The sequence below is a fragment of the Heterocephalus glaber genome, unplaced genomic scaffold (genome assembly GCF_053883595.1).
Source record: "Heterocephalus glaber isolate CG9 unplaced genomic scaffold, H.glaber_assembly_v1.0 deba00001479, whole genome shotgun sequence".
Lineage (NCBI taxonomy): Eukaryota > Metazoa > Chordata > Mammalia > Rodentia > Bathyergidae > Heterocephalus > Heterocephalus glaber.
This window is the reverse complement of record NW_028258316.1, coordinates 2,718,160-2,729,758: the sequence shown is the minus strand read 5'-3', so window position 1 is coordinate 2,729,758 and position 11,599 is coordinate 2,718,160. Positions and strand designations below refer to the sequence as shown.

Genomic DNA, 11,599 nt, shown 5'->3' with positions numbered 1-11,599 from the left:
GACTCCTGCAGATGAGTGTTCCAAACGACCCTCTGGCAAACAGATTTCACACAGCTATGCCGGAAAGGTATGCAAATGGTGTGGCCAGCACATCTCAAGATCCTACCTCTCTCTGAAGACTCCCCCAAGAAAGCTACTCCCCTCCAGCCCTGCACCCCACTCCGGCAGGGCTGTCTCTCCACCGGGACCCTCAGCCAGGGCAGTCCTCTGGGTCTTGGCTGTAAGTCTGGTCCCCTGAGATGCACCTGAGGTCACTGAAGGCAGGATGTCTTTCTCTTCCCTCCAGGCGCACTGGGCACGTTAAGATGGCTCCCTGAGTGGTATTGGAGGTGCAAGTCCCTGTACCCTGAAGCCTTGTGGCCGGCACACAGTGAGTGACCCAGTATGACATTGCTGGGGACACAGAGCTGCTGTGAGGCACTTTGAGGCCCTGGGACAAAGCGCTTCCCACACAGGGACATTGCTCCTGGACTTGCTGGGGCCTTCTCTGTCTGGGATGGATGAGGAGGTCAGGTGGCAACCTCTGGCTTCTCACCTGTGCTCTGTGTGTGCAGAGTTCTGGAACACGCCCAGGGCCCACGATAGGTGAGCATCACACCCAGCCTCTACACGCACACCTCACAACCAGGTGGCAGGCTGGCTGGCTGCGCCCCTTCTGTTCTGCTGGCCTTCTCCTGGAACATGGGCCGGACATTGTGACTTGGACCCAGAGAAGGGAGTAAAGGGCTTGGGACACCACTTCTGTGGCGAGGTCACAGGGCACTGTGCTTCAGCCCTGCCAGTGATGAGGTAGGTCGGCTGGAGCAGCTAAGGGACAAGGGACAGGGGTGGCCTTCATCCCCAGAGCCCAAGGACCTCAAAGCTGACACTGCCGGGTCAGCAAGCTTGGAAGCAGAACTTTCTGGGTCTATCTTTGGGATGAGACCACAACCTGGCCACACCCCAACTGCAGCGTTTCGAGAGGCCTTGAGGCAGTGGAGCAGCCCAGATGTTTCCAGATTCCAGGCCCCAGATTCTAGATAAATAATGCAGATGCTGAGGTGCGGACCTCCAGCTTTTGGGGAGTCTTTTAAGCAGTTCTGGTCCGTAAGGAGTTCTCAGCCTGGTGGCTTCTAGTTCAGAAAGAGCTGGGGAAGTCCCAAAGGGTTATGAGATCCTTGCGCTGTTGAACATGTCAGTTCTTAACATATGCCAGGGGACCACACTTCTCCCAAACTGACGTGATTTCCATTTGTCAGTGCAGGGAAAAAAGCCAGATGCTCTTGCGCGGGACGGGCGTGTGGCTTTGGTTGAAGTATTTACTACTGGGATCTAGCTGGAAAGTGACGGTTTCCTGGCTGAGGCACAAATCAGAGCCTGGGCCCGAGAGAGGCCCCAGCTCCTTCCCAGCCCATCAGCCTGGCACCAAGCAGGCGTCACCAGCCAAGTCCCCTGGAGCAGCTGCACAGCCAGCAGGTTCTGGGCCAAGCCCCCTACCCTGCAGTGACCTGCAGCGTGATTTTAGGAAAACACATTCTGTGTAAGCCGCTGATAAATGGGATTGGTCCTGCAGGTAACCCAGACCAGTGCTTCTCAAAGTGGGGCCCGTGGGGACTGGCAGCCAGAAGTGCAAGCTCCTGCGCGCCCCTCCAGCAAGCCCTGAGTTATAAGGGGCGTGGCTCTGGAAAGGGGGCGTCCCCTCCAACTACGCAGGGACAGCCTGGCACTAACTTTCCCACCCCGCCAGCCTGGGTACAGATGAGCCAGTAACTCCCCGCCCAGGAAGTCAGGGAGAGGTATGGCGGCCTCACTCATTGGTTACTCCCTTCTGAACACCCTTGCCGAGGCCTGATGTTAGAAAATCTCTGCAGAGGCAGCACGGGAGGTGGCCCACGGACTCAGGCCTGGGGCAACAGCATCTCAGCAGCAGCAGCTTGAAGATCAAATGGAGACCAGGAAGGAGTCACTCACTGAGGCCCAAGTCGCCTGTGCACAAGCTCATTGGCTGAGAGGGGCCACCTCCACATCCCTGCTGGCCACCAGACCCAGGCATCTGACCCCGCCCTACAGCAGGAAGGATGTCACTTGGGGACGTCCCCCAGGGCACCAACTGCCAGGGTGGAAAGTGAGGCCAGCATCTGTCAAGGTCTGAAATCTAAGAGCTGGTGACATTCAGCTCAGCTGCTTCATAAGCTGCCCCTGCCATGTCCTTGCCTCCCTGCGGGAACAGCTGTCCATAGCCAGGCCCCTCCCAGGAGCAGCTGGGGGCAGCACTTCCTTCCCCTCTGGCCCACTGCTGTGATGCAAGAGCATACGGTGTCCCGGGATAGTGTGCAGTCATGCGTGGGTCTCATGCAGTGGAGGGACCTGGTCACCCTGAAAAAGGCAGCAAACGACATTGTGTGCGGTGGAAACAGTGAACTCGATTTATTGAAAAACGGTTACAATGAGCCTCTGCTACGCAGGTGTAAAATACCTTAAGACAACCCTTTTGTGGTGCAACACTTCAAATATAGGGCACATCTATGGACATTTAGGGTACAAACAACATGTCCTTTGGCCCTGAATTTCAAAGGGCCCAGTGTCCTAGAATCTTTATCATAGGTTTTCTGTTTACTGTTTTTTTTCTTTTCTTTTTCATTTGTCCAATTATATATATGGGGAGGGAAAAAATTACACCACAAGAGTGCCTGCAAATATAAGAAGTGATTTTATTGCAATATACCTTAGCTAAAGTGGTTTCGGGGAGAACAGGACACATTTTGGACTTCATACAAATTACAACTTTGAGGGGACCAACAGAAAATGACAAATGAAAGGACAAATCTGATGGGGGAGGTGAAACAGAATCACATGACCTAGACCAAGTCCACAGGGCACTGCACGCACGACAGTTCCAATATGGCGTTTCACGTGAGGAGAGGCACACAGCGGTCACGGTGCCTGCTGGCGTCCTGGCTTCGAGAGTCCCTAAGCCAGGCTTTTCTTTGGCAAGAGTGCGACTTGTTTTCTGGGGAGACACGGGGAGTCGGCCTTGCTGGTCTTCTTCCTGGGATGCTGCAGGCGTGTCCCATGGTGGTCAGCCTGCTCCCCAGCACTGCTTCCCCGTGGTGGAGCCAGGGGTGTGGCGGAGGGCACGGTTCACAGTACAGGGACTGCTGGCTGGCCTGGGCTCCACCGTTCACACAGGCAGCCCCTCGCCCCGGACAGTGAGGCCGAGGCCCAGTGGGAAGTGTACCAGCCTGAGCTCCAGAGCAGCCAATGCCCGTGTCCCAGACATCCGAAGGCCGAAACCCGATTGCTTCTGTGGGAAACAAGGGCCGCAGCAGGCCCGAGACACCCAGAGTTCATTGCACATTTCTCGACCTGCGTGCGAGGCAGTCTCCGGCTGAGACCACGGGTACATGGGGCACCTGAATGGCCTCAGCTCAGTTTTTGCAACAGACAGAAATCAGTACCACGAACACAGTCCGCAATGGCCATACCACGCAGGATGCAGGAAGTCGTTATTCTGCACGTGTGTGTGTGTTCAGATCAAGTCCACACAGCCCAGTAACGGGACTTGGGGGCAGGTTCCCCGGCCAAGAACAGCACCCGGAGGCTCCGCGCCCGCTGGGAGGGGAGGTGGCATCTCCTACAAGGCCCTTGGCAAAGACTCGGCTCCCAGAGTCAACGCCCAGGGGAAGGAAGCCCGGAAGAGGAGCACCAGCAGACACCCCCCCCATGTTGCCTCCTACAAGATCTTCAGACATAGCACCACAAGAGAAGTGTAAAAAATCAGCACCAAGTTTCACTTAATTACCATCTACACAAATCTCGGTTTCCTGCCCAGGCTCTGTAGAAAGGAAAATGGAAAAAGGAAGCAATCAAAATGAACCGAACCCTGCGTCTTAGTCTAAGTACATATAGAAAAAGCAGAGTATCGGATTCTTTTTTCCTCCCCATAGAAAAACCAAACTGGCCTGGAAAAGGGGTCTGGCACTGATTTTTCTTTGGCAGAAGGGCTTCTGGGGACCTGGGTGAATTTCCAACTTACTGCATATTCTTGTCAGGGTGGGGCAGGCCGGGGCAACTTCCTACTTCTAAAGAGGAGGCTTTATCCCCTCCGCCCGTTCTCCCCGGGGGCCTGAGGCTGGGGTTTCCACACACCATTGAAAGTCAGGCACACTTAACATTTATAACAATACAATACAAATATTTACTTAAAACTCACAAAAACATAAGCACCTTTAATCCATCGGAAAGGCACATGCAGAATGACATTTGGCCTCTGAATGGATCGTGTTGAGGGTGGTTAAAAACAGAGGCTTTGGCGACCTTTGCAAGGCTGGCCTCCGCACATTTTTTGAAGGTCAGGGGAAATACACATCTTCAAGTTGAATTAAAAAAAGAAGTGATATCCAAATACTGCCACCCCAGCCCCAACCCCTGTCCACTGTCCACGATGCGGTCCATCAGCGGATCCGGTGAGCAAGGGGCCAGGGCAGCAGCGGGCTCCCTCCGTGGCCTGGGGTGTAGACGGAACGTGGGTGTGGCCTGCTAGGTCATGTGATTCGGCTCCGTTGGGGGTGGGCGTGGCTCTCTCCCAGCCAGAGCGCAGGTTGGCACCGCCAGCCAGGTGCCGGGCGCAGATGAAGTCCGGTGGGAGGGGCACGAGAAACCTTCGCCGTCTGAGCTGACGGCGCTCGGCGCTCGTGGGGACACTCACAAGGGGCGTGCTGAGGTCACGAGGTTGCGCACGGCTCCTAGCCCATGAAGCAAGCCTGCCCCACTTCAAATCCAAACTTCTGTGCTGCGTCGCCGAAGTCGTTGAACATGATGTCCACGATGGGTACCTGCTCCACTTTGGGGGTGTCTATCTCCAGCACCGTCTTCTGGTAGCCTTTCCTGGTCTGGAAGGAGGAGACAGGCGGACACGGTTAAGATCCAGGGGCCTCTTAGGGGCAGCCGTCAGAGCCGGCACGGGCTCCATGAATCGGGCTTGGGGCCACCTCTCCCTGCCCCACCCACACATGACGAGCCACGCGGGTGGTACCGTGGCCGCCTGAATTTGGCAAGTGTTGGAGGAAACATGGCGGCTGAGAGCGCTTCACCCCTCATGGACATCCGAAGCCACCGCACAGTCTGGGGTGGGGCATGGGAACTGGCCTCAGCAGGGCCCCTCGCTCCCCACCCTATGGAGATACCCCATCCCACCAAGCTCCGGGCGCAGGGCAGCTGACAGGGTTTATATCTGGACATCTCCCAAGAGCCTCAGGCGATTATAGGCGGGACTTTTGAAAGGTGACGGGATCCCAGGGAGCCTTGTGGCTGGCTTGTTAGGAGGTGGGGCCTGGCTAGGGGCGGGGCCTGGTTGGAGTCGGGGCCTGGGGCATGACCTGGAAGGGTTCAGCTCCTCCCTGGTTCAAATCTGCCATGCCCCAAGCAGCTCTCCTTTGCCCAGGCCCTTCGGCCATGCTGCCAACCGTGCAAGGACTGAAACTTCTAAAACACGACCCAGTGAACCTCTCACTAAAGTTGGGGGTGTCAGTATTCTGTCCCAGAGACAGAAAAGTGCCTTAGATACCAGCCCCGTCAGGGCAGCTAGAAAACCAAGATCAAGATGAGGGGCTCCTTGTTCCAAAGTGGGGAATGACAAGGTGGTCACAGCAGAGTGCTGAACTGAATGCGGGATCCCTGCCACCGCCCTGGGGACTCAGGCAGGGACCCCGGGCAGGAGAAGGAGCCAGCCTCCCAGGTGCAGGGGGGACAAGAGCCTACACACCAGCCCTCTGGAGGAGCTCTGGGGAGGCTGAGGCCTGGGGCCAGTGACCGGCCCTTAGCGAGGCCAGCAGGGTGCAGCCCCTCCCAGGGTGAGCAGACTTCCAGAGAGGCTCCCTCCTCTCGGGCCCCATGTCCCAGACCCGGGGAGGAAGGTGCACCATTGCTCTGGTCCCCAAAGCCACTCAAGTTCAGCTCCGAGTGTTTGGGACACAGATCAACAAGGCTGACCTGGCCCTGCTGCCTGGTCAACTTCCCCAGGAAAACAGTCCCTGAAGGCCACAGCTTTCCCTTGGGACACCCACAGCCCACATGTCCTGGACAGATTCAGACTATGAGCCAGGTCTCCCTCCAGCACTCCGTCCCTGCAGATGTCCGCCAGGGAAAAGGAAGTTGCCAGGGTTCCCTCCAGTGGGCACTGTGGCTGGGATGCAGCTGGCAGGGGGTCCCATGTGACTGTGAGGCCAATCCTGACTCAGCCTTGGTCAGTCCCTGGCTGGGGAGGGGGCACAGTCCTCGGGGCCTGTCTTCTATGCAGAGGGCTGAGTGTTTTCCCAAATGCACATTGGAACCTGACCCACAGGTGATGGTAGAAGGCATCAGAGTGGAGGGTGCAGCCCCCAGCAGCAGAGAGTGCTCTCACAAAGTGGCCTCAGAGAGGTCCCTCGCCCTCACTCTGCCACATGCAGATGCAGGGATGGTCAGGTGCCTGTGACCCAGAAGAGGCCATCATCAGGACCTAACCCTGCTGGCACCTGCCCTCAAACTTCCCACCTGTGGAGCCACGCACAGTGAGTGCCCATGGTCTGCCACAGCCCGGGCCGTGGACATTTCTCATGGAGCCTAAGAGGACCACAGAGGCCCTCAGCCAGGACTTCCCAGCTCTGCTGTACCCGTATTCCTGACCTCAAACTGGGGTGGTAGCAGAGTCCTGTTGTCCTAAGCTGCTGAAGTTAATTTGTTTCAAACAACAGATAATGAATACACTCCCCTTGCCTCAGTTTCCCCAGTGGAAGTGAAGAAGTTCACAGAAGAGGGTTGAGGACGCAGAGCCACAACAGGTCCTCCTGGCATCTGCTGCGAGAGCGTGTCCAGCTCTTTCTCCTCCAAGTCCTTCCACCCCATCTTTCCCAAAGCCCACCCAGTAAGAGCACCCCTCATACTGTGGCTGGGCCCAGAGCAGAGGGTACAAAGCAGGGCTAGGACCTCAGAGGACAGGAGTCCTCAGGGCCCTTACAGCCTAGAGCCCCCACCTGCCCTGGGGGCTTGGCTCCCAAGTTCTAGGGCAGGATGCAGAACCTACACTTTTAAAAACCAGGCATCTCAGGCTGTGCTGCTATTCACAGTTGGCTGGCTGTGCTGTGAAAGGCTGTCGGAAGAATGTCACTGTTGGGTGGCCCAGCACCTGGACAGCACAAGTGGTGAGCTGCTGAGCATCCTGGAGTGTCAGTGGCCCCCTCTAGCCCTTGGGTCCACCCCAATGCACGGCCATAGCGCCCCACCCCAGGGAGAAGGAAGCAGGGACCGACTGGCTTGCACCTGCAGCTGTGCACAGCACCCTCGAAGGGCCCCCAGCCACCTGGGAGAGCCAGCCCCTCACCCGCTGGGCCAGCGAGGAAGAGCCAGACACCACTCTGCCACCCAAAGGCCGCCTCCTTGGGCTCTGCTCCCTCACCTGGTCTGACCAGGCTATCAGATGCAATCACTGCTGGCCCTCGCCAGGCCTGGACGCGGTCACAGGGACCTGTGTAATCTCAGTAACAGGCCAGCCAGGGAGCCGACCACAGGGCCGCGCCTGATCTCCACCCCGGGATGGGGAGCCCAGGGCCTTCGTGGCTGCAGCAGTGGCCTCTCCTCCACCCTGGGTCGGGCAACACGTGCTGAGCCAGCAGGTAACAGTGCTGGATTTATAGGGCCCCTCCGCTCCAATTATCAGAGCACACAGAAAGGGGTGTATTTGAAGAAGGCCTCAGCCCATGGCTGCGTTACCCCGTTATTCCGGAAGCATAAATAACCATTAAGGCCCCAATGGCCCCCTGGGGGCGCACAAAGCTGTGCAAACAGCACGATTTATGTGGCAGGCGCCTCGGCTCTCTTGCCCGTGATTTGTGCCCCTACAGGGCTGGCCGCTCAGCAGCCCTGTCAATCAGGCTGCCCAGCCAGAGGATGAAACGGAAGGTCATGACCTCCCCGAGTGAGGTGGGACATCTGGGGGCTCAGGGCAGGTGGCACCGCAGGTCCAGGTGGTGCTGTTGCTCCCTGCCTCATGTCACCAGCCCTACCTCCACGTGCCCCTGCCTGTCCCTTCCACCTGCCCCTTTGCCAGCTGGCTGCGCTGTTGTCCCGAGTCCTTATCTCCCCACCCTCTCTACGGCAGGAACTTTTCTTCCCAGAAGTAAAAACTGGAGGGAGCCACCTCTCCTGCCCCTGTCCAGCACCCAGTTTACATGTCCCAACCTTGCGCCTGGCCTCTGCTTCCTGAGAGCTCAAAGGACCTCGGCGGGCGGGGAGGGGACAGCCTGACTCAGGAGGGTTCTGGGCCAGCACACACTGCAACAGCCTGACCACACCCTGGAGCCATCCACAGCGGCAAGGACACTGAGAAGCAGCAGGAGCCACGAAGGGCCACCAATGGAGCCCCCAGGGGACGGGGACAGCCTAAAGTGATGCCCAAGGCCGGACAACAGGCACTGGGGTATGGGCCTCAGGCAGATTCTCTCGGGGAGAAGACAAGAGAATGGGGGTCCCACGTTAAGGAGCCCCAGTACGGTGCTCAGCGAGGCTTCCTGGTGACACCACCCTCCAGCTGCTAAGAGGCCACGCAGGGCCACATGTCTGACGACTTCAACGAGACTGGATGCTGGTGACAGTCACACTCTAAACATCTCCAGGACACAAGGACTCACCCAGACCTTCGTGACCAGGGTGGGGTGCACCAATGCTGGGGTGCGGGGTGCTCTAAGGATCCGGAAGTGAGGAGCGCGCCCGAGGTGGATGCGTCAGGGGACACTCACCGCGCAGCCATCCGCCAGGGCGTGGATGTAGGGGTTGTTGTCATAAGACATCTCCTCGTCGTTGGAGCCCAGGAAGCGCATGGCCTTGTCATAGCTGCCCGTGGTGGCATCCTGCCAGGCCACTGACTGGTAGCAGTGGTAGGTGATGTTCTGGTGGGCGGAGGCACTGAGCAGCCTCAGGAAGGTCATCTGCACCACACCCACGGGGTTTCCCTCTGCGTCCACATAGGAGAGCTGCGGGTGGGATGAGGGCGGGCTCAGCAGGGTGGGGAGATGGCCTGGCCCTCCTTCCTCGAAGACTGTGCACTCAGCCCAAGGTGGCACGTGGGGCTCTGGGGCTCCTGAGGACAGGGCCATGCGCCACCTCCGCCTTCTGAGCCCGGAGAGGGCAGGGGCCCAACCCGCGGTCACCAGTTTAATAAAAGGCTGCGGAATCACAGATCACAGCCTCGGAGTGCAGAGGCCTGGGGTCGCCAGGCCCTGCACCACCCAGGTGTCCCCTGGTGTTCCCCCTTCCCTCTGCCTGCTGTCCTCCTCCCTTTCTGCAGGCCGGGCACCTGCCAGCCTTGGATGAGCCCACTCACCCCCGGCCCCCCACCAGGTCTGAATGCTCGGAACATGTAGGATGCACCAGGCACCGCTCTTGGAGGAAATACACGTCACATGGAGACAGGCTCCATGGGGCTCTGCCCTCCCACCTGGCTGGGAGTGACATGCGGCTCCCCCACGGGGATCCCAAAGGGGAGGAGGCAGGAGGAAGCTCTCTGGGGCCTCCAGGTGTCCCTGCCCCGACAGCCCCACCTGGTCCTGTGGCCCCTGAGCCTCCGTGGGCTTCTCCCTGGGCCCAGATGCTGCCTACTCTGCAGCACTGGTCACCACAGCTGCCACCCCGTGCCAGGCCCTGATCCTGGGGAAGACGCCACTAGGGAGATGCGAAGAAGGCGCCCTGCTCTGTGGGCGCCCCGAGCTCTCTTGCATCCCTGCACACCAGCACTGGTGGTCAGTCCGGGGTGCCTGCTGCCTCATGTCCCACCCCTGCTCAACCATGAGCGCCATGAGGACAGGGTAGGCACGTGTGCCCAACACCAGCCAAGGAAGGCGCTATGTGGACACGGAAAGCTCTGTGAGCCTGGCCAGCCTCGGGCAGTGAGTTGGGCCCCAGGGATGATGGGCAGGAAGACAGGGTCGGGCTATGTGGACAGCTGGGGCAGCCAGGCATGCCCGCTGGAGGCAGGGGGTGTCCCGGGATGGCATCTAGCACGGCCCCTCCTCCCTTCCCCAGGTGGGAGCAAGCAGCTGGCCACTCGCGGACCCCCCGGCTGCACAGGCAGCCGGGCTCTGGCTCCGTGACCCTGGCTGGGAGGCCCCGTCTCTACCACAAACCCAGTGGCAGCATCGGGAAGGACAAGGTGCCACCGGCTGGGTCCCCAACACTGGGCTGCTCTGCTCTGCCAGGCCAGGCTGGCACAGGGTGCCCCGGGAGGTGGGACTTAATTTCTGCACCGCTTTCTGCCACACTGCACACTGCAGGGATGTGACTGTCCCTTAGGTCCCGTCCAGGAAGGGCTGGTGACCAGCGGGCCGATCCTGCCTGGGCCTCGTGTCAGGGACCAGAGTTGTCACCCCGGTGGCAGTGGCCCCAACACTACTGTCAGTCCCTGAAGGGGGTGTGGGACATGCAGGGGCTCCTAGGACCAGTGCTGGCATGGGCGTGGGTGTAAGGTGAGGACTGCCCTTAGCCTCTGCCCCAGTCAGCAAAATTAGAAAGCACGGAGGTAAGGGAGGAGGGATGTAGGGCTGGGACGCCACTCCTCAACATCAGTGCCATGGGACACCCTGGCTCCCCAAGGTACAAGCAAACCCCACGCGTCACGGACAGTGACGGTGGACCTTAGGGTCAGACCTGTGGACAAAAACCAAGTACCAACCAGCATCCGGGCCATCGGTGCTCCTGGGGGTAACTGTGACTGACTCGAGAGAGGACGCATGCAGGGAGGGGTGGACACAGAAGGACCTAAGCCAGCTCAGGCCTGGCCTGGAGCCCCTGTGAGGGGCCTCTGCGGCACAGCCGTGCTGGCCTGGCCCTGGCAGCCAGCTCGGACCAAGGCCGGGGCCTCCGGGCAGAGGCCGCCTTCCATCTCCCACGCACCGTGACATTCAGAGGCAGACACGGGCAGCGAGCAGACCCCACAGCAGGGCCACCCTGGGTCACCTGCACCTCTGCCTGTGTCACCTGTCTGGGAAACAGGACAAGCAGGGCAGGGGTGGCCGTGTGGGCTGACGACTGGACATGCCAGTGTCATTTCACTGCCTCAGAACGGACGCCGGACGTCGGAGGCCTCCCTGTGGCCCAGGCCACCACAGTGGGGCGGAGGCAGGGCCACACACCTGGTGGTGAAAAGCCAGGACCAGCCACCTCCCCGACTGGGGCAGCTTCACCCAGGGCTCCTTTCTGCCTGACCCTTGACCCCTGAGGCCCGATGTCCCTACCCCTGTCCTCCCAGGCCCTGGCCACGGCCACCCTCCCCAGAGCTGGCCCTTCAGTCCTCCTGTGTACCAGTGGCTCTGCTCGGAAGACAGCACGGACAAGGTGGAGGGGAGGGAAGGGGGAGAGGAGGCGAGGACAGACGCCTGCGTCGACAGCGGGGACAGCGGCAAAGCTCCGGAGACGCGGCAGAGGGGAGCACGGGCCGCAGCGTGCCAGGGCGGGAGCTAGGGTGTGTGAGGGTCACACTGAGCGGGAGCCCCCAGCCGAAGGGACGAGGGCTTCAGAGGCGGGGCAGGGCAAAGGCAGCTGGAGCCACGGCTCTGAATCCTTGCGGGGAGGAAGAGAGCATGGGCTGCTG

At 59.8% G+C, this 11,599-nt stretch overlaps 1 protein-coding gene across 2 annotated transcripts in view; it reads right to left on the bottom strand.

The window, feature by feature from the left end:
* Positions 1 to 2,666: 2,666 nt before the first annotated feature.
* Col5a1 (collagen type V alpha 1 chain) overlaps positions 2,667 to 11,599 on the bottom strand; it is a 120,229-nt gene continuing 111,296 nt past the window's right edge. For both annotated transcript variants that reach the window (XM_004849000.4, XM_021261779.2), the window contains exons 65-66: positions 8,754 to 8,987; positions 2,667 to 4,871 (exon numbers count right to left, since the gene is read on the bottom strand). In XM_004849000.4, coding sequence (XP_004849057.2) covers positions 4,725 to 4,871; positions 8,754 to 8,987 — 381 coding nt within the window. In that variant the 3' untranslated portion in view covers positions 2,667 to 4,724. The remainder of the gene's footprint in view (positions 4,872 to 8,753; positions 8,988 to 11,599) is intronic.